The sequence below is a fragment of the Medicago sativa genome, chromosome 2 (genome assembly GCF_051527215.1).
Source record: "Medicago sativa cultivar Bolivia chromosome 2, Bolivia_mono, whole genome shotgun sequence".
NCBI classification, from domain to species: Eukaryota; Viridiplantae; Streptophyta; class Magnoliopsida; order Fabales; family Fabaceae; genus Medicago; species Medicago sativa.
The window spans coordinates 7,973,983-7,992,526 of record NC_140750.1 but is presented as its reverse complement, the minus strand read 5'-3'; the positions used below and the strand labels follow the sequence as shown (position 1 = coordinate 7,992,526).

Sequence of the window (18,544 nt, the reverse complement as noted above, 5' to 3'; positions counted from 1 at the left end):
TTGTATGAAGTTTTTATCAGTGAAAGAGTGAAGTTAGTTGAACAATTATTGAAACCATTGAAACCTATCATGCCCTTTTGCTGAGAAATCATTGAACCATCTTATCAATGACAAGTGAAGTCTTTTGTTTTTATTTGCTTTATTGGAACCTAGAAACAACTGATCTTATTGCCTCCCCCAGGCCCCCAGCTCTCATTTGACCCACTGTTATTGCCATCACCATATATATAAATAAATACCTTGGAGGGATTAAAATCTCCTTACTTTTGAAGGAAAGACTGACCTTGATTACATAGTTCACCATATATATTAATTACTACTAATTAATCAAAATGATACACTGAGCCAGATAAAGAAAGATGTACTTTATAATTGAATGAATGAGAAAAAGTGGATCACAATTGGTGTATGATCACTTTATATAGTGATCATAAGTACTGAACTAACAAACTTGAACCAATTTAACAAATTCCAACAATATCCTCTAAAAAAAAAAAACAAATTCTAACAATATCTTATAAATATCTAATTATTTCTAACATAATCCATTAAAAATCAACGGTTAAAGTATGATTTTGTATTTTTTTCACTCATGGATTTTGTCTTTTGTCTGAAAAATTGGAACCGCAACCTGTTAAACAACAGTAGTAGTCTATTTTATGCATTTTTGTTAATCAATATAAGGTTAATATATCCTTCAAAAAAAAAAAAAAAGGTTAACATATGTCTACCTCCTGCAAAACAAATTAGATTTTAACTGTGATATAAAGATTTTTTGGTTTTGAACCCTGGTGCCATCTAACTATGCAAACAAATTATTTAATTCTTTTCCAATTTTTTATTCAATATAGAATATTTTTATTAAAAACTTAATCAAAATAATTTAAAACAATAATTTTTTTCATCTTCTCTTTTCTCTTCTCTCTCGAATCTCTTCTCCCTTTTTTTCCAGAAAGATTCACATACTTGATACTCAACCATAAAAAAAACCACTTTTCATCATTTTTAAGCGTTTATAGCATAAAACATATACTTAAAAATTCGAAGGTTGTATACGGTATCTATAGTTCGGTACCCTATCAAAGGGCATACATACCTGGGGGACGATCAAGCTATATATAAATATATATTTTTTTATTTCAATTATACCATTAGTTATAAGTATTATATTTATCCTCTAAAAATATTATATTTATAATTTCATCTAAAAAAACCTTTTTATTTTTTCTTCAAATGTAAAAAAAAAAAAAAAAACTCTTGATTTTCTTTAGTCACTTTAATCTAACTCCCCTCTCTCTCCATATATATTTATATTAACTCCCCTCTCTCTATATATATATTTATATTAGGGTAAATCCTAGGTGTGTATGTATTGGATATAAAAAAATATTTTATATACGAAATTGAAAGAAAATAATGACGATGTTTAAAAAAAATAAAAAAGAAAGAAAATAACGAGGAGAAGAAAGAAAGTTAGTAAATAATACTTAAGGTCCAGGGTGTACACGCAAGCGAGACGTACAGGTAAACACATCAACAACGACACGCCATTGAACCTCTAATTCCAATTTCTATCCCTAATTCCTTTAATCTCCATCCCCAAAGTTTCGTTCTTTTTCCCCAAAATTCAAATTCAGTGTAGAAATTTCATTATTCCTGCTAATATATGCATGTATATACCCTAATTTGGTGTTTTAGGTTTTTCAATGGAAAACAAAAATTTTGATTCTAAGAATCAAGTGCATCCTGTAGAAGATTTATCTGCTAGGGTTTCTAGTTTCTCTCTTGGTGATCATCATCATACATCCAATTCCTATTCTCCTTTGGTAAATTTTCATGGGTCTCTGTTTTCAATTTCTGCATTTTTTGCCTTTATTTATTTATTTATTTTTTTTTTTGTAGATTTTGATGATTATCTTCATGTTTTATTATTTTTTATTTTTCTGCTATTTTTGGACACCAGACACGACACCGACATAAAGGAATTAATTGAAGGTAGTCACATATGTCGGTGTCTTAAAGCTGATTATTGTATTGTTTTACAAAGCTGATTATTGTATTGTTTTATTTTCCTTTTTAAGACTGGTTTTTTTTTTTTTTTGTGCTTTGTGGCTTATTTGGTTGATTTGATATTGCATAATTGACAGGATGATGGGGTGGATGGTGGTAATATGAGGAATCATCATGTTACTAAAGAGAATAGTGATTCTTTGTCTTCTGTTAGCGCCGAAGAGAATAGTATGAATTTATCCAGATTATATCCTGAATTACCTGAAGAATCATTCGAAAGGAATGAAGGGGACATGGAGTCTTTAGCTAATATTCAGAATCAGAGAAAGTGCTTCTATTATGATGCTCCGTTGAACGAAGATACTGGAGTTTGGATACCGGTCTCAGTTCCACCTATGTTGGAAGATGATCATAAAGAATGGGAAAAAGGGTTTCATTCGAATGGTGGTTTTTTTCCCGATGATGATATGGGATGGAATCAATATGTTGGAGGAGAAAAGGAATTAACTATGTGGGAAGTGTTGGTAGAAATTTTACTTGCAGCTAGGGGAAAAGTGTCTTCTTTGGCATCAGGAGATATTCATGCATATAGCTTTTCATGGCTAACAAGCCATGTACTTGAACAAGCTTGGAGAGAGATGGCACAAACTCTAACAGAAGCTAGCTTTGGTAATGTTAAGGAACTAATAGAAGCAGAACCTCCGAAATGGTTGGCAGATAGTGCTGCTGCAGCTTGTATGCTTTGTGGCGTGAGGTTTCATCCCATCATGTGTTCCAGGCATCACTGCCGGTTCTGTGGAGGAATATTTTGTGGTGAATGTTCTAAAGGGCGGAGCTTGATGCCATCAAAGTTCCGAGTTTCTGACCCCCAAAGAGTCTGCGATGTATGCTGTGTTCGACTTGAGTCTGTACAGCCTTATTTGATGGATCATGTAAGTAATGCTGCTCAGTTGCCAACTCACGACCTGACAGATCTCAGCACTTTGAGATCATGGGTTAATTTTCCTTGGGGGCAGACCATGGAATATGAAATTTACAAGGCAACTAACACTATCAAGTCTTATAATCAGGTATATCAATTCAATTCTTTATATAATTCAATCGAGTTATTTCATATCTATCATTTATACTGTGTGGTGGTGTCCTGGAATATAGGTTTAGCACGGACACTGCTGTTTGCGGTTGTCCGGGACACCGCAATAACATATACTGATGGGAAGACAACTAATGATAAGGGTATTATGGGAAAAGGAAGGTTAAGAAGACTAAGGCTTTGTTTGCAAGTTTGGAGGGGAAGGGAGGGGAGGGTTTTAGAAAAAAGGAAGGAGCAAGTGGAAAAAATAGAGGACATTGGGAGGGGTGGGCTTTGGGGAGTTCATTTTTCTTCATAATACGAAGTCCTCCTCATTTTGTTGTAATATTCTTAAAGTAAAAAATATATTAATAATAAGCATTAATTTATCATTTTTAAAAAAAATACTCTTTCAAAAAATGTGAAAGATTTCTCCATTTTCCGCTATATTTCCTATCCCCCCAAAGCCCTCTCTTCCCCTCCCCTCCCCTCCAAACTCCCAAACAAAGAGGGCCTGTAACAAAAGGAAGGAAGAAGTGGAAAGAATGGAAAGCTATGGGAGGGGAGGGCTTTGGGGGGTTTTGTTTTCTTCATAATACAAAATCCCCCTAATTTGGGGGAGCTAAAAAATTGTATTGGAGGAGGAGTTTGGAGGGTTTTGGAGGGTTCGGGTGAGTTTTCCTAACCCAATATATGTTTTTATAATACTTTCAAAAAAATACATTAATCACAAGTATTAATTAATCATTCTCTACAAAAACACTTAATTTTTTTTTTGAAAGATTTCTCTATTTTTTACTCTAATCTCATCCCTCCAAAACCCTCAATTCCCTTCCCCTCCAAACTCCCAAACGGAGCCTAAGATGACTAGTGACTAAGTTTACTATGAGGTGTTTAAGTAATTAATTGGGTGTCTAAGTAGTAGGAATATTATCTCCTTAGTAGTATATAAGAATAAGTTCTAGGGCTTTAGAGGCTATGGTGTAAATAACTTTCTGTTAGGGTCAGAATAGGATACCTCTGTGTTGGAGATTTGCTCTTGGAGTAGTTAGAGAAACCATCTACCACTATTATCATTACTATCAATAACACACCCTAATTTCCTTAACTGCATCTTTTTCTTCTCTTTCCATGTGTTGGTTTACTTACTGTTTCTGGTTTGCAGGTCTCATTGGTTTCTACCATATACGTTTACAAAATCAGACCCGAAGAGTAAAACATTTTAAAAAGATAAAAATACATGTGAATTTGTGAACTAATCACTCTATGTCTAGGCATGAGTTATGACTCTAGTTTTCACTGTGGAAAAGAAAACATCTGTGACTCGAATGAACTTTCTCCAATGCTTAACTGAACTAGAGTATCAGTTAAAAATTGTTATATTACTTCATTAAGTGTTCTTAGTTTTATGGGAAGATGGGTGGGTCTAAAACTCACACCAAACAATTGTGTTTTTCATTTGAGATCTGGTTAGTGCTGAATGGAATTTGGTATAATATAATGCAGACCAAATTTACTATATAATTATTGTGACTATAAAAAGTTTAGCAGCTATGCTGATTACCCCTCTTCCTGACCTTTCAACTGCTTTTGGTTCTATCCCCCTCCCCCAAACTAAAAAGTAAATAAATTGCAAATTGTGTCCCGGCATGATTTTATATTTTTGCAGATGTTAGTCTGGGCAATTCAGATTCCTTGATGCTATCATCATTTTGTGATTTTGATGTTTAAAGTTTAAGTTATTGATGGTATTATGCCAAACATGTCATGGCTGTGGAAGTCTACACCATATTCTATTTGAAAAAAAATGTTGTACTTAAGAAGAATTTCATTTATGCAGATAGGTTTATTAAAGCCTGAAAAGACAATTCCAGATGCCATTCTTAGGCAAGCAAAAGGCCTTGCAATTATCACTGTGGTCAAAGTAGGAGTGGTGGTTACTTATAATATTGGAACGGGAATTGTGGTTGCGCGTAGGGAAGATGGTTCGTGGTCTCCACCATCTGCTGTTTCGACATTCGGAGTGGGGTGGGGGGCTCAGGTGAAGTAACTAACTGTAACAATAAGAAATTAACAGCATCGACCAAACAATATAATTAACATTGACTTTGCTTGTGAATATGAATTGAAAGCCAAAATTTTATCACAATAGGCTGCTACAGACTGTTTCCAGTTAACTCTAATATCTGATGGCACTTGTTGAAACTTTTTTGACATATTGCATAATAGCTAATGGCTTGTTTGGTTATAGAAAGCAATCTCTTTTTTGGTTTCTTGGTTTAACTAAAAATTACAGAAGTGCCACATTGTGTTTGTATGTTTCTATTAAGTTCCTTGTGTTCATTTTGTTTCTTGCTTATAAGATTTACAAGAAATTGTAAAAAAAATAAAAAAAATTCTTCACTATTTCTTGTACAAATCATTGAGAACAAGAAATGAAGTAAAGCTTATGTAGCACTTTCATAATTATGATTGAAAATAGGAAATAAAAAAAAATGTTTTCATTTAAAAAGGCAAAAAAATGATTAATCTGAATCTTCATTTAGTAATCTTCTATTTAATCCTCAACTGTACCCAACACCAATTCCATCTTTGAACTCCGCATCTATGCAGCCTGTCTCAGGGTTTTTGTGACAACTATTTATTTCCACGTCTTCATTAATTAACTTATTTTTTCCACCATAGGCTGGAGGGGAGTTAACAGATTTCATCATTGTTCTGAGAACAAATGAAGCTGTCAAGACATTTAGTGGTAATGCACATGTTTCACTTGGAGCTGGTATGAGTGCTGCAGTTGGCGTTGTTGGAAGGGCAGTTGAAGCTGATGTTCGAGCTGGTGATGGTGGCTATGCTGCTTGTTATACATACAGCTGCAGTAAAGGTATTTTTGTTATTTATGTTCATCTTGTGTACTGAAATTCTTGTTTTTCGCCCAGTATGCAGCTCGGCCTTTTCTTTTCGACGGAAATAGTTATATTCTTGTTAGTGTACCACTTTTACTAGTAGGCGTAGCTCCGTAGAAGACTTGAGAGTGGACTAATTGAGGGGAGTGATGAATCTTAGAGCCTTGGGAGGTTTGGAATTGGAATGACTCCTCTAGAGTAGTGGTTGACAAGTTCTATATTATTTGCAGGTGCATTTGTTGGTTGTTCGCTTGAAGGCAGTATTGTCACCACTCGCACACACGAAAATTGTCGTTTTTATGGCAGCCAGTCTTTAAATGCAACAGACATACTTCTTGGCTCCTTGCCTAGGCCACCTGCTGCAGCTATTCTCTATCGTGCTCTTGCAGATTTGTATTTGAAGATTGATGGTTATTGATTGTTCAGCATTACATTTCATATTCCTTTCATTTTTTGGACATCAGCATAAAGAAAAGAACCAATGGACCGTGAATAATTTGTACAGTTGCTTAGTTCCACTCTGATTGTAAAGTTTCCTGGTGTCATTATGTATAATGTAAATAAGTAAATGAAGATGTAGATATCATATCCTCCACTTTGACCATAATTGAATGCTGGTGGCCTGTTTTAAGTTTATTTTTAGTTTGCTACACAGTGGACTAAAATTGTCACATAGTATTTGATGAGGCTCAGAAGTTGATCAATTGTGTTCAAATGAATTATTTTCGTTTCTTTTATTTCATGATTTGATGAGGAACACAAACCACACCAATTCATAACGGGTGTGTTAATGTCTTTTTTTCTACCAAAAATCACAAGAAATGCATAACCATATAAGGAGAAAGTATGCTCTTATTTTATCAAGGTCCACGTCCAATGGTAGAAAAAGTAAAATGTTACAACCAAATGCACACATCATAAGAAATTATGCCCGAAGAAAAATGGTAAAAAGAAATTAGATATCAAATGTCCCATAGTCTCTCTCTCCGGCTTTTGATCAAATTGAGGAAGAAACGAGGAACAATCTTCTTAAGTCTCCTAAGGAGTGACACCATACATCCTTTCATAGCAACATATAAAGGGAACTGCATCATTGCAAATATGCTGACAGGGAAGAATGCTGCAGTATAAGTCAAGCTTGAAGTCCATTTGTTCTTATCTAACTTAATGTTCACCAAAATTGTTGCACTAAACACCAACATGGTTGTAGCCATGGAAAAGAACAAGAAGGCAAAACCTGCCATCAGTTTCCTAGGTAGCGACCTCCTAAAATCCCACAACTCACAAGGTGATGTGAGGATTGAGAGAAACATAACCACTGAAGCCAATGAACTTGCAAGGGCCACAACATCCATGACTGTGAACACTACAAATATAGGATGATGAAGTAATCTCGGGAAGCCGTAGTCGTCTGTGCCTCCTGGGACCGTGTAAGCAGCAGCAAAGACAACTGTTGCAACAAGGACAGCTACCGCAGAACATGACTGAGCCGTTTCTTTGATCCATTCGCGAGCATCCTTCAACAGTTGTTCATGTTTTTCCTCAAAGAGTTCCCTAGCAGTTTGGTTTTTCTTGTTCTTGTGAATGACATAATGATAAGGAAGTCGCCTCTCTATGCGCTATTTATGTGTGCACAACATGTATAGATAGATAGTAATGAGAACTAGATTAGTATTACTATGCATTTATTAGTAAGATTGAAATCACATGCTCCCTTTCTTGCTCCTCTAATGAAAACACAACAAATCATCAAAAACAAAATTTATGAAGTGTTATTTTTCCTCGAATTCTAATTTTCTGCGGTAAGAGATTCTACAAATTCACACCATTAGTAGCTCAGATTTGTTAGATCAATATCTGTTAGTAGTTTTTGAGTTTGCTTTTGAAATTTATATAATAAGCTTAAACTCAGTCATCTGATTGATCCAACAACTTCAAACTGTTGGTAAAAAAAAAACCTACATTATATAATATTGCTTAAAAAATACATTAACGATACTTACTTCAAACCAATGCAATTCCTCTTGCAGTTGCAGCGCATAACCAGGTTGAGATCCTCCTCTAAAATCAGCAGTGCTGTGAAGAACAGTGTTACTTTCCTTGTCTATTTTTCCAGCAAGACGTCCCACCATTTTCAGTTTCTTCAACATTTGGAAAATTTTTAACTGGCGATGTTTGACAACCATGTACAATATGTTCTGCTCATCTTTACTTACATGCTCAATTGACTGAGGATGAAAATGAATTATCACTTCTACAATTTCTATAATTCCACTACAAGCTGCCATAAGCAAAGGCGTGTAAATAATAGTTTTGATGCCTGTATCATCTTGTTTGTCTTGTTTCTCTTTTTGTTTCTCTTCTATAATATGATGCGGCATTCCCATAGAAACTGTTTTGTCCCAATGTACTGAACTATGTTGCCATGAATTGTCATTCTTTGCTAACAAGTGTACAAGTTCTTGTGCCAAGTTATGCATTTCTTTTTTCCTCCAAAGTTTTTCAATTCCCTTCCATTCTGTAGTAACAAGAACAACATGTACAAGGATAAAAACAGAGAATTAATTTTCATGCATGTAAATTTTTTACACGGTCAACCAATCAGAAATCATCATTTGTATGATTGACTTATAAGGTAGACATCATTGAAGTCAAATAATTCTGTTGATCCAATGGCTGTGATTGATTGAATGAGTAAAAAGCAATTATGCTGTTAGTGAAAACAAATTAATGTCGAAACATCTGGCAAGAAATATTTCGTTTTGAGAAATGTATCATGAGTATTGATCACAGATTGCACCTTTGGAAAGAGCCTTCCACATAGTATACCACATCCATGAAAATCCTGCAATTTTGGTTCACAGTTGCTTCTGGTTGAGTATTGAGTATGAATCAAAACGATACATAAAATGTGTGTTTTGTTCATAATATTACATGTAAACACACATACCTGAGAGCTTTCTATGATGAATTTGGGGTGGTTGCTTCCATTGAGTTTGATATTGTTCTTTTATGCCTTTTTCGCCAATTTCCAAATCTTGTCCTTTTCTAGCATCATCCTTATCATGAAGGTAATATGCATAATCTTGATAATCAGGAAGCACTGAACTCGACATTCAAACTGTTAGCTAAAACAGTCTGTATATACTTAAATTATTAACATTATGTTGGAAGAAAGGGAAAGATTTGTCTAGTATCCTCATTCTATCTCTACTGATGGAATAATTTATAGTCAAACTTTACCTACCTTCTAGTTAAACAAACTTATTTTGCAAGTTCAAACTTAAAAAAACTCGTGTGATTCTGTCAAAAAAATGCTGTATATCTGCGAATATATGCATGCATGCTTATTACTTAGAGGTAAAGTTAGCAGAAAATTACGAGGATATATGAAATTTTTGAAGGCTCCCATTTGAGTTTGACTCTTGAATGCAGATGGCATTTTCGTTAGCAATTGCAGGGTTGTCAATTCATTTTCTTCCTTTAGATCAGCGAGTTCATTGTACCGTTTCAATAACCATAAAGCTGTGCCTGCGATGATTAAGGTCCCAATGAAAGCTCTATTAAAAGTATATTGATACTCCATCCGGTTTTTATATAAGCAAAAAAAATACATGTGTTTTGTCCAAATTTAGACTAAATACGTGTACCTTTTGCCTATATAAAATCGGAGTAGTAGGATGTTTGTATGGAGATTAAAGTTAATTTTGCATGTGAGAACATACTAATAAATTGCAAGAAATGAAAAAGAGAGAGTGAGAGAAAAACCAAAGAATTGATCAATGACAGCAGTGTGAAGAATGGACATCTTATCACTAGTCCTATGAAAATGATCCCTTAATTCCACATTCAACTCTTCAACAAAGCATTTGACCAAACTTGTCTTCCCAAGAGCAGCAGCCCTATACACAGGTGTTTCACCAAGTTTGTTTCTCATCTGTAACAATGGCATAGGAAACTGCTCTGACATTGTTTCCTTTTCTTTCTTCCATATACTCTTTGTCATTTCAACTTCACCTGTGAAAGCCACTTCATGAAGTGGTGTGTTTCCCATGTCATCTTGCATCCTCAACACATGTTGCATGTTTGATGGATCCACCATTGATAGCATTTTGTTGTACATTTCTGGGCTACCACAATGTGCTGCATAGTGAAAAGGAGTGCTTTGATGCAAGTCTATTTGTTTATCCAATAGCTCTCTATGTTCAAGGAAAAATTCTAAGAATCCTTTCCAATTATATCTCTTTGCTAATATATATGGTTCTTTCATTTTTTCAATTGAACCTACTTGCGTCGTCATCATTAACTTGCTCAAATCAACTCACACTACTAGTGATGGAAATTCACATATAGTTGAAATATATGTATTATGCATGGACAGGAATCACATATCACACAAGATTAGAGACAAAAGTTGTTGAGCATATGCTTTGCTTAATTAGTTAATAATGCGCATAAGCAAGACTGGAATAATTAAAGTTTGAGGTTTCCTTTTACTTTGGAACATTATTTGTTCCTAAATAGTGCTTGTAATTTTGGGATCGTCCTTAATCTGTCAATGTACGATTCCAAGTATACCCGTACAACCTCTAAGACTTATGTTGCACCCCATTTTAAGTGTTCCATGTCACAAAACTTGAAAGTTAAGTTAAAAAAAGTTCTTTGTCAAAAAGTCAGAAAACTACAATGGGAAAGACTATGAGCTATTTCACAAATGTTACGAGAATGAGAGATTAATATAATTGGAAAAATAGAGGGTAACAAATACATCGTAAATGAAATCGTTAAATGGATTTGGATGTCATCCAAAACTTATCTCAAAGAATGCAAGTATCCAATGACATTTATACATTCAATAACTCAATAATATATCATATGTTTCGTTTCAAATTTTGAAGGTCAAAAGGGATTTTAGAGGGTGTAGAATTGATTTTATCTCATTTGGATAATTTAAGGGAAAATTGATATTGCTTGTAAAATTGATTTTACTTGAAGCTATAACTTGTAACTTTTAGCTTTTACAATTGATTTTAGTCTTAAATTTATTATTAAATTCATTTTTATATAAATACATCGATCTAAACATAAATCACTTTTTCTCATAATCAATTTTATAAAATCATTTTGTTCTGAATCAATCCAAGTCATCACAAAACCAAACATACACTGAATCTTTAATCTAACAACTTCGATAAAAATGATACTAAAAGTAACATTAATTATGTTTCATTAATATTTAAAGGGTTAATTAAGTAATGATCCCTTTGGTCCCTACAATGCTAAAGGAAAATGTCACAAGAACTAAAATGTGTGATTTTATTTTGTATGAACTAAAAATAAAATTCTGAATATTTATAAGCATCATTTCTTTAATTAACCCATATTTTTTTTTTTTGGATAGATAGACGAAATGACAAAGCCATTATAAACTCACACATACAAGTAAATGTACCGGGGTTCAAACCCCGGTAATGGTGTCCGGCCTAACAATTTCAGCATTTTTGTCCGTTGAGCTAGGATATGTGGACTTAACCCATATTTAAATGACTTAAAACTTGAAATAAGTTATAATTTAAAATATATTTTTTACAAAATAACATATTTTAGGACCGGACTAGTGTATCCATTGCTGAAATTTCTTCATTGCGACAAAGAAATTGGTAAAATTATGAAGGGTCAAAGTTTCCACAAAACAACAAACAAACAAAAAACCATCTTTTCCACTTTGGCATTGTATATGATAAACAAGTAGAAATCTCACCGAACTCCAAGTCGCCAGAAAACGCAGCCGGAGTTCGTTATCAGCCGCCAGAAACAGTGGAAAAAGTCCGCCCAGGTTTTCCTCATCCATTCCTTTTTTCCGTTTTATCTTCTCAGATTCATTCAGGAAAAAAAAAATCCCCTTTTTTTGATGCGGAAGATCTAGTTTAGATTTTGTGATGGATAATTTTGTCTTGTGAATTATGATTGAGTGCAAAATGAGAACTAGGATACTATTTTTTTTTATTTTTTTTATTTATAATTCTGATAGAAATTGTGTTGGAACCTATGAACCAAAGACATAGGACACAACATTGACACATCGTGCAAGCGATACAAATTTGAAAAAATTAATTAATTGAATGTAATCACGTGTTTTGGTTTCGTACACCGGACACATGTAATATTAGGTGTATTATTATTCTATCTCTTTAGTTCACAAATTTGTTGCAGTTAAGTGATAGTTTCTTCTTAATGCAGCAGAACTTTCCCTTGTGCTTAGTTGTAGCTGTAATTCTAACACGGGCTGTGTTTATTTGAGCCGAGGGGGCTCGGATCATTTTGGGTTGAAAATCGTAGGAGCAAGCAAGGAACTCAGAAAGATTTGATATGGCAACTAGACGTGTTCGTTACACCCCTCTTGCCACAGATGAGGATGATTACGTTGGTAATCAAACTAGACCATTTGACCCTCGATTTGATTACACGCCGAGAGCCTTGGACAGAGTTCCCTGGAAATCTATTGCCCTTGCACTCTTCCTGTTGTTTCTTGGTACTGGACTTCTGTTTCTTTCGTACTTTATTTTCACTGGTCATATGGGGGGAGAACGCTCTCAAGCTTATGGCCTTCTAGCATTAGGATTTCTGAGCTTTCTCCCAGGTACGTTGAAGTCCCGGGAATTTGTATCACTTGTATACATTTTTATGTTTGCTAGGTACTTTGGTTTAATTAATATAAACATCAGGGAAAATATTTGAGACTTCTTTGAGACTGCAAATATGCTATTGAATAAGTCAAGTTTGCTGAATGTTATGTTATGCTATATACATCAAGGTCCATAAAGATGATTTTGCTAAAGCGCTTTTAGATCTACAATAAGAAAAATAAACCGGCATATTGGACTTCAACTTTCTAAATGTTCAGATGATTTGGATATATTGAGAATATTAGATTCACTTGATGATTTTTCAATGAATCATAAAAAATGGTTCTAATGTAATGGAATTATACACCGATCCTAACCAAGAATTGCATGTAGATTGTTTCATGGGAAATGTTTCTGCTTATTATACAGGAGTAAATTGCATACTGTTGCCAAAGTATAATTGCACATGATAGATAGGTCTAGGATACAACTATAGATCTCAGATCATATGTCATTGTTTCATGACCCACCACTTAAAATATGCCCCTAGGATTAAAGTATTACAGATGGTAGCAGGGGAGCAGGAAAATGGGGTGTACACGGGTTTGAACGTGGGCTCCCGGTTTCCACCCAACACTTACATATGCTTTACCACTAGGCTATGTTCTTGGGGCTTATTGCAACAAAAGTTAGTTAAATAACTCAAACTTTTTGGTATCATAGTTATTGTTGAAGTGGGTCAGGAGAAAATGGGCATGGAATAAGGACAGGTGATCTCCATCGCTAGTATTATGGTCACCACCATTACAAACTAATATGCGAAAAGATGTTGCTTGACACAATTTTTTACCTGTTTTATTTGTTCTTTAGCTGTAAATGTCTTGCTACTTTTTGTTAGTGGATGCACCTGCATTCATGTTCATATTGATTTATCTGTCACGATGATTTTTTGTTGGAAAAATACGTATCATACCTTATATTGATTTCTGAATACAGGATTTTATGAGACTCGACTTGCGTATTATGCCTGGAGAGGTGCCAAAGGTTATCGCTTTTCTGCCATCCCTGATTACTAGAGCAGATGAGTTATACCCTCCAAACTCAGTCGTGATCAGATTTCGGTGCTACTTATTTGTATGCTTTGCGTTGATTAAATAAAATTGTACAATGGGGTTAGAAAATGCAGTAATACAATTTAGAAAGACAAAAAATATGCACAAGATTATTTGTAAGAATAGAAAATAACAGTAAAATCTAGCGTGGAATTGTTCTATTAAGCAATATTGCATAGTTCTTGTTTTCTTCCTTAAACTGAGCCTATTTTAATTATGTGGAATCAACATCTAACTGTACTTTCCTGTCACATTGGTTTGTCAAGGATGTATTTTTGGATTGAAGTTTGTCAAATTACGTTTGATTGAACCTCGTTTTGCAAAGTCGAGTTTGATTAAAATGAGTTTACCTCAATGTGATTTATGTATGACTGCATATCTTTTCTCAAACGAATATCTAACCAAGTGTAATTTATTTAGATGATAGTACATATATAAAGTACTTTTGCTTGAATATGAAAGGGATGTCTTTTGTTTTAGTTACCAAGGGGCGTTGTTTTGGCTGAAAATAATACCGACTTGGTTTAGAAATACAATTTTTTTTTAACCAATGGGGGTTGAGCTGAAGGAGCAATCTTCCACGTGACATACCAAATTCTTAGTGAGCTATATATTATACATAGTAGAGTACTTAGCTATACAAAGCTAGTTGTTGAGAATTAACTCATCAGGATTTTTTTCAAATTGTAAAAAATAACATACAAAGAAGGTCCTTGAAGTTTAGGACAAAAACTTCTACATTTAAATTTTTAAATCAATTTTTCAATCTTTCAGATTGTATGTAAAAAGTTGATTTTATCATGAGATGAACCAACTTTTTTACATCATGATATAGATAACTCTCACATGAGAGGATTTTTACAAAGCATTCCAAAATCACGTACTTGGCTTTTACTTGATTTATCTATTCGATAAGAACGTATATTTTTTTTTTTATTTTTAAGTGTGGTGTATTGAACACCTATGCTGGTTCTTCTTCTAACTTCAACTGAATGAAGTATCTACAATGAAGGGATGATGAGAAAGTATTATCGTTGGATAATGAGACACAGTTGAGTACAAAGAGCCATTTGAATAGATTGTATGACTTGTAATTGTTTACTGTTGTCTTCATTTGCTTGAACGTGGTCTCTTTTATATGAAGGGTTTTGGAAGAATCACTTCATTAAAACTTGAAGCATCTTTCAGTTATAATAGTTATAATTCAAACAGAGCATGGGACATGATCTTCAATTTGATCCTTATAGAGGAACCATGTATCTAGATGATTTCTTTTGATAAATGGTTGCATCAATCATCTAGAGGGTAGCTGGATTAGGTGGTTGAACTTTGACTTTCTTAGCGCTGACCATACAGAAGGTCCTCATATTTAGAAGTGGCTTTGACAAGTTTATTTATCACAAATGATATTGTATGATGATTCATCATTGACCATAGGATTACTTGTTTTAATTCCTTTGAACTTGACCAACTTTATCTTTTGCTTGAGGTATTCTCCATTTCCTCATAAGTTGTTTTTCGTCTTATATGTCTTCTGATTTAGACTAGACGGCCAACCTTTATTTCCTTTGTCATAGTATACCAAATCTTACTATGTCTAGAGGATTGTCTTAATAACTACCTGAACATGGTAACACATAGTTAATATATAAATTGTTCCATTGGAATTGTTATCATCAAAACTTAATCTAGATGTATGATTTGAACCAATTTGGTTATTACGCGGTCTCTGGGTTGCTAGATTTTCTTCGTGACTTGTTACATATTTGATCTAGTGAGGGGCTGATCGGAATTTGTAGATTGGGTTTGCGCTCCAATTCCTTTTAGTTTTTGGCTCTCATCAACCCGTTCGGTTGTACGATGTAACACCTATTGCAAATATCCATCTTTGACGACTGAAGTTTAACGAAGGTTTGTGTTAATCGAATGCTGAAATATTTGACTCGGTTGTGTTTCAGATTATGCGTTCTTATAGATCTGAGATGCAACTTCCGTTTTGTTGGTTTGGTTCCTCCATTCGTTCGGTGCTTGACGGTGGTGATGTTATGTTAGCTCCGCGTAACGGTGATTGCTGGTTTGTTGTGTATGCTCATAAGAGCTTTAGCCTATGATTTGGATGTTTTTTGTGTTTCAGGTCAATTTATGGTCGTTGATGCTTGATGTTATCGAGTCTCATCATAGTGAGTTTTTGGCTCTTGTTTTTTTTTTAAGAAACGTGAATTTTTGGCTCTTGGATATGCTTTCGTGTTTGGGGACAAGTTCATTCGTCAGTTTCAAGACTCGGGTTCGGGTTCAACGAGCACGCAATTGGTTTGGTTCTTTTGAACGTTCACACATCCCCTTTTTTTTTTTTTTTTTGCAATCAGGTTTCGTTCCCATACGAGGATTTGTTGGGTTGTGGACGGGGTGTGTATTTGTTATATTTTTGGTTATGTGATTACCCATTAGGGTTAGCCCCTACTGTGTATTATCTTTGTTTGTATCATCGTTTAGGGCCGGTTTCAATGTTTATGTGGTTTTTTTGGTTTAGGTCTAATGTCCCCGGTTTCAATGTTTATGTGGTTTTTACCAATTAAGTTCTTGGCAAAAATAAACTCAAAACAGTCCATAACATTTTCATAGTAGTGGACAAATAAGTCCTTCTATTATAATGAATCATGGACTACTTTGTTCGCACTACAAAAATTTCAAGGACTAAATTAGGTTTTAAATTTATGAGTGACTGAAATGACCCATCAGAAACTTGTGAGGGAACAAAATGTGTCTTAACTCTCCTTTTTATTTGATTTATTTTATTTTGCTTAACTTTTTTTAACCATAAATGTGTAAATTTGATTTTGATGTGTTTGGAAGTTTTTAAATAGAATTGATTTTAAACATTTTTGTATGTAGAATTGATGTTACCATGAATTTAAGATTTTAAACAAGAGATCAAACATATATTGTTGTTGGATTGGACTAGGAACACAATTCATCCAAACCTTATCCAATTAAATATGGAAAATTGCTCTTGTCACAAAGAGAATTGCTCATTCTCATAGAAACTTTTCAAAATACCTCTGCGTGACTTAACTCATGTTGGTGTATAACTTGTGTGACTTAAGTCACGTTCGGTATATATATACCAACGTTACTTAAGTCACGTTGCGTTCTAGTATAGAAACAGAACATCAACTATTATGTCAAACATTTTCCAAAACATCAAGTGCAATTTTGAGAACTCCCAAGTGCGATTTTCATCAAATTTGATCAAACCAACATCAAATTCTACCACAACATCAAGTAAGTGATTATGATCATTTGACATTGGTTTTTTTTTGTTGTTTAAAAGTTAGATTTTTTTGATGAAATTTCATAATTTTAGGTTTTTAGGGTAGAATTTGCATGTTAGAATTTTTTATTGTTAATGATGAATTAAGTTAGAAATTGTTGTTTAGATGTTGATTAGAGTAAGTTTGACTCAAATATGGTAGGTTAGAGTTAGAAATTGTTAGATTTTATGTTGAACTTTAGGTGTTTGATAAAATGTCTCAATTATTTGTTTTTTTCTTTTTGCAATGTTAATGATTAAATTAGTTAGAAATTGAATTCTTAATGTTGATTATAGTGAGTTTGAGTGCAATGTGGTAGTTTAGAGATTGAAATGACACAATGTGGTAGTTTGGGTACAATGTGAATTATTGTTGTTGATTAGTTAGAAATGACACAATGTCCCTATAATAAATCATTGATTTTTTTTGCATTGTTTATGTTGTGTAGATATGTCTGAGAGACCGGACAGGCTGAAAGTAGGCAGAGAGAGCATGACACAGAGTGCACGGGCCGAAAAAGAGGGTGAGGCTCAGCAGGAAAAGGAGGGCAAAATTGAATATGATGTTACTCAATTGAAAAAGAAAGTAAAAACCACCATGACATGACACGACATCAAATGCGAAGGATCTCAAAAACAAACCAATGCCAATGTGCCAATATACAATTTCAACAAGCTGAGAAGGAGGGGAAGGACATGTTATTTTGGTCCACAACCAAAATTAGGTGCCCCAGAAACTGTAGAGGACAATCATATTGAAATTGAAATTGGTGAGGGAAAAGAATAAAAGATATTTTAGTAATGGCTTATAACAATATCTTTGTTTTTATATGTTTTTGGATATGATGTTTTAATTGTTTTTGGATATGTTGTTTTTTAGCCTTTGCGCATTTTTATGACATTTTGGTACATTTTCGGTTTTTCTTTTTCCGTATTATAACTTCGAATGAATTTGCGTATTTTAACATTGAATGAATGACGAAAACATGGATGAAAATGAATGAAGGGGTGTATGTATGAATGCATTAATGAATGAATACATGAATGAAGCAATTCTGCATGTTCTGCTTGCTGACACAAACAGAACGTGACTTAAGTCACATTGGAATATAACCTAGGTGAGTCAAGTCATGTTAAGGTATAACCAACATGACTTAAGTCACGTGACATTCATTTTTAGGTCAGACAATACCTCATTTCTTCATTCTTCTTCATTTCACATCTAAAATCTCTAAAAACTCTCTCAAATCATCCAAATCCCCAATTTCTTCAAGTTCAAATCAACCAACACTCCAATAACAGGTAAGTTTTCATAATCAAGTACTTGACATTTTATGTTTATATGTTACATTTTTCCTCTGAAAATAGAAATTTTTTAGTTTAAGGATTTGTTTAAATTTTGATTTTTTTTTTTTGCAATAAATGATACAATGTTTACATGTGATGTAAATGACTTATGTTGTTTTATTGCTTAAATGTTTAGGTGTTTGCATGTTTATGTTGTAGTTTTT

General features: G+C 33.8%; 3 protein-coding genes across 4 annotated transcripts; 2 read left to right on the top strand and 1 right to left on the bottom strand.

The window, feature by feature from the left end:
* The first annotated feature begins 1,509 nt into the window (after positions 1-1,509).
* LOC146944170 (RING/FYVE/PHD-type zinc finger family protein) lies at positions 1,510-6,671 on the top strand. Its single transcript, XM_085742567.1, has 5 exons — positions 1,510-1,826; positions 2,148-3,080; positions 4,923-5,123; positions 5,768-5,963; positions 6,216-6,671. The coding sequence occupies exons 1-5, from the start codon at positions 1,707-1,709 to the stop codon at positions 6,401-6,403; spliced, it is 1,638 nt and encodes a 545-aa protein (XP_085598693.1). The 5' UTR covers positions 1,510-1,706; the 3' UTR covers positions 6,404-6,671.
* A 148-nt stretch (positions 6,672-6,819) lies between these two features.
* LOC146944169 (uncharacterized) lies at positions 6,820-10,316 on the bottom strand. The gene is made up of 6 exons (XM_085742565.1): positions 9,754-10,316; positions 9,367-9,516; positions 8,936-9,088; positions 8,786-8,830; positions 7,989-8,503; positions 6,820-7,604 (listed from the first exon to the last, which is right to left on the bottom strand). Exons 1-6 carry the CDS (start codon positions 10,286-10,288, stop codon positions 6,948-6,950), a joined length of 2,055 nt encoding a protein of 684 aa, XP_085598691.1. The 5' UTR covers positions 10,289-10,316; the 3' UTR covers positions 6,820-6,947.
* A 1,302-nt stretch (positions 10,317-11,618) lies between these two features.
* LOC146944168 (transmembrane protein (DUF872)) lies at positions 11,619-13,922 on the top strand. 2 transcript variants are annotated; one of them, XM_085742570.1, is made up of 3 exons: positions 11,619-11,821; positions 12,229-12,625; positions 13,608-13,922. In XM_085742570.1, the coding sequence occupies exons 2-3, from the start codon at positions 12,355-12,357 to the stop codon at positions 13,685-13,687; spliced, it is 351 nt and encodes a 116-aa protein (XP_085598696.1). In that variant the 5' UTR covers positions 11,619-11,821; positions 12,229-12,354; the 3' UTR covers positions 13,688-13,922. The 2 variants fall into 2 exon arrangements, with proteins under 2 accessions (XP_085598696.1, XP_085598695.1); XM_085742569.1 differs by having other exon boundaries at positions 11,633-11,821; positions 12,226-12,625.
* The last annotated feature ends 4,622 nt before the right edge of the window (positions 13,923-18,544 follow it).

What these genes read in the sequence shown, in the direction of transcription:
- LOC146944170 (XM_085742567.1), top strand. Translation starts at nt 1,707, where the DNA reads ATGGAAAACAAAAATTTTGATTCTAAGAATCAAGTGCATCCTGTAGAA. An exon ending in CTATCAAGTCTTATAATCAG is followed by an intron (nt 3,081 to 4,922) that starts GTATATCAATTC and finishes TCATTTATGCAG; the next exon opens with ATAGGTTTATTAAAGCCTGA. An exon ending in TACATACAGCTGCAGTAAAG is followed by an intron (nt 5,964 to 6,215) that starts GTATTTTTGTTA and finishes TATTATTTGCAG; the next exon opens with GTGCATTTGTTGGTTGTTCG.
- LOC146944169 (XM_085742565.1), bottom strand. Translation starts at nt 10,288, where the DNA reads ATGATGACGACGCAAGTAGGTTCAATTGAAAAAATGAAAGAACCATAT. An exon ending in TGTCATTGATCAATTCTTTG is followed by an intron (nt 9,517 to 9,753) that starts GTTTTTCTCTCA and finishes TAATCATCGCAG; the next exon opens with GCACAGCTTTATGGTTATTG. An exon ending in GTGGAAGGCTCTTTCCAAAG is followed by an intron (nt 8,504 to 8,785) that starts GTGCAATCTGTG and finishes TTGTTACTACAG; the next exon opens with AATGGAAGGGAATTGAAAAA.
- LOC146944168 (XM_085742570.1), top strand. Translation starts at nt 12,355, where the DNA reads ATGGCAACTAGACGTGTTCGTTACACCCCTCTTGCCACAGATGAGGAT. An exon ending in ATTTCTGAGCTTTCTCCCAG is followed by an intron (nt 12,626 to 13,607) that starts GTACGTTGAAGT and finishes TTCTGAATACAG; the next exon opens with GATTTTATGAGACTCGACTT.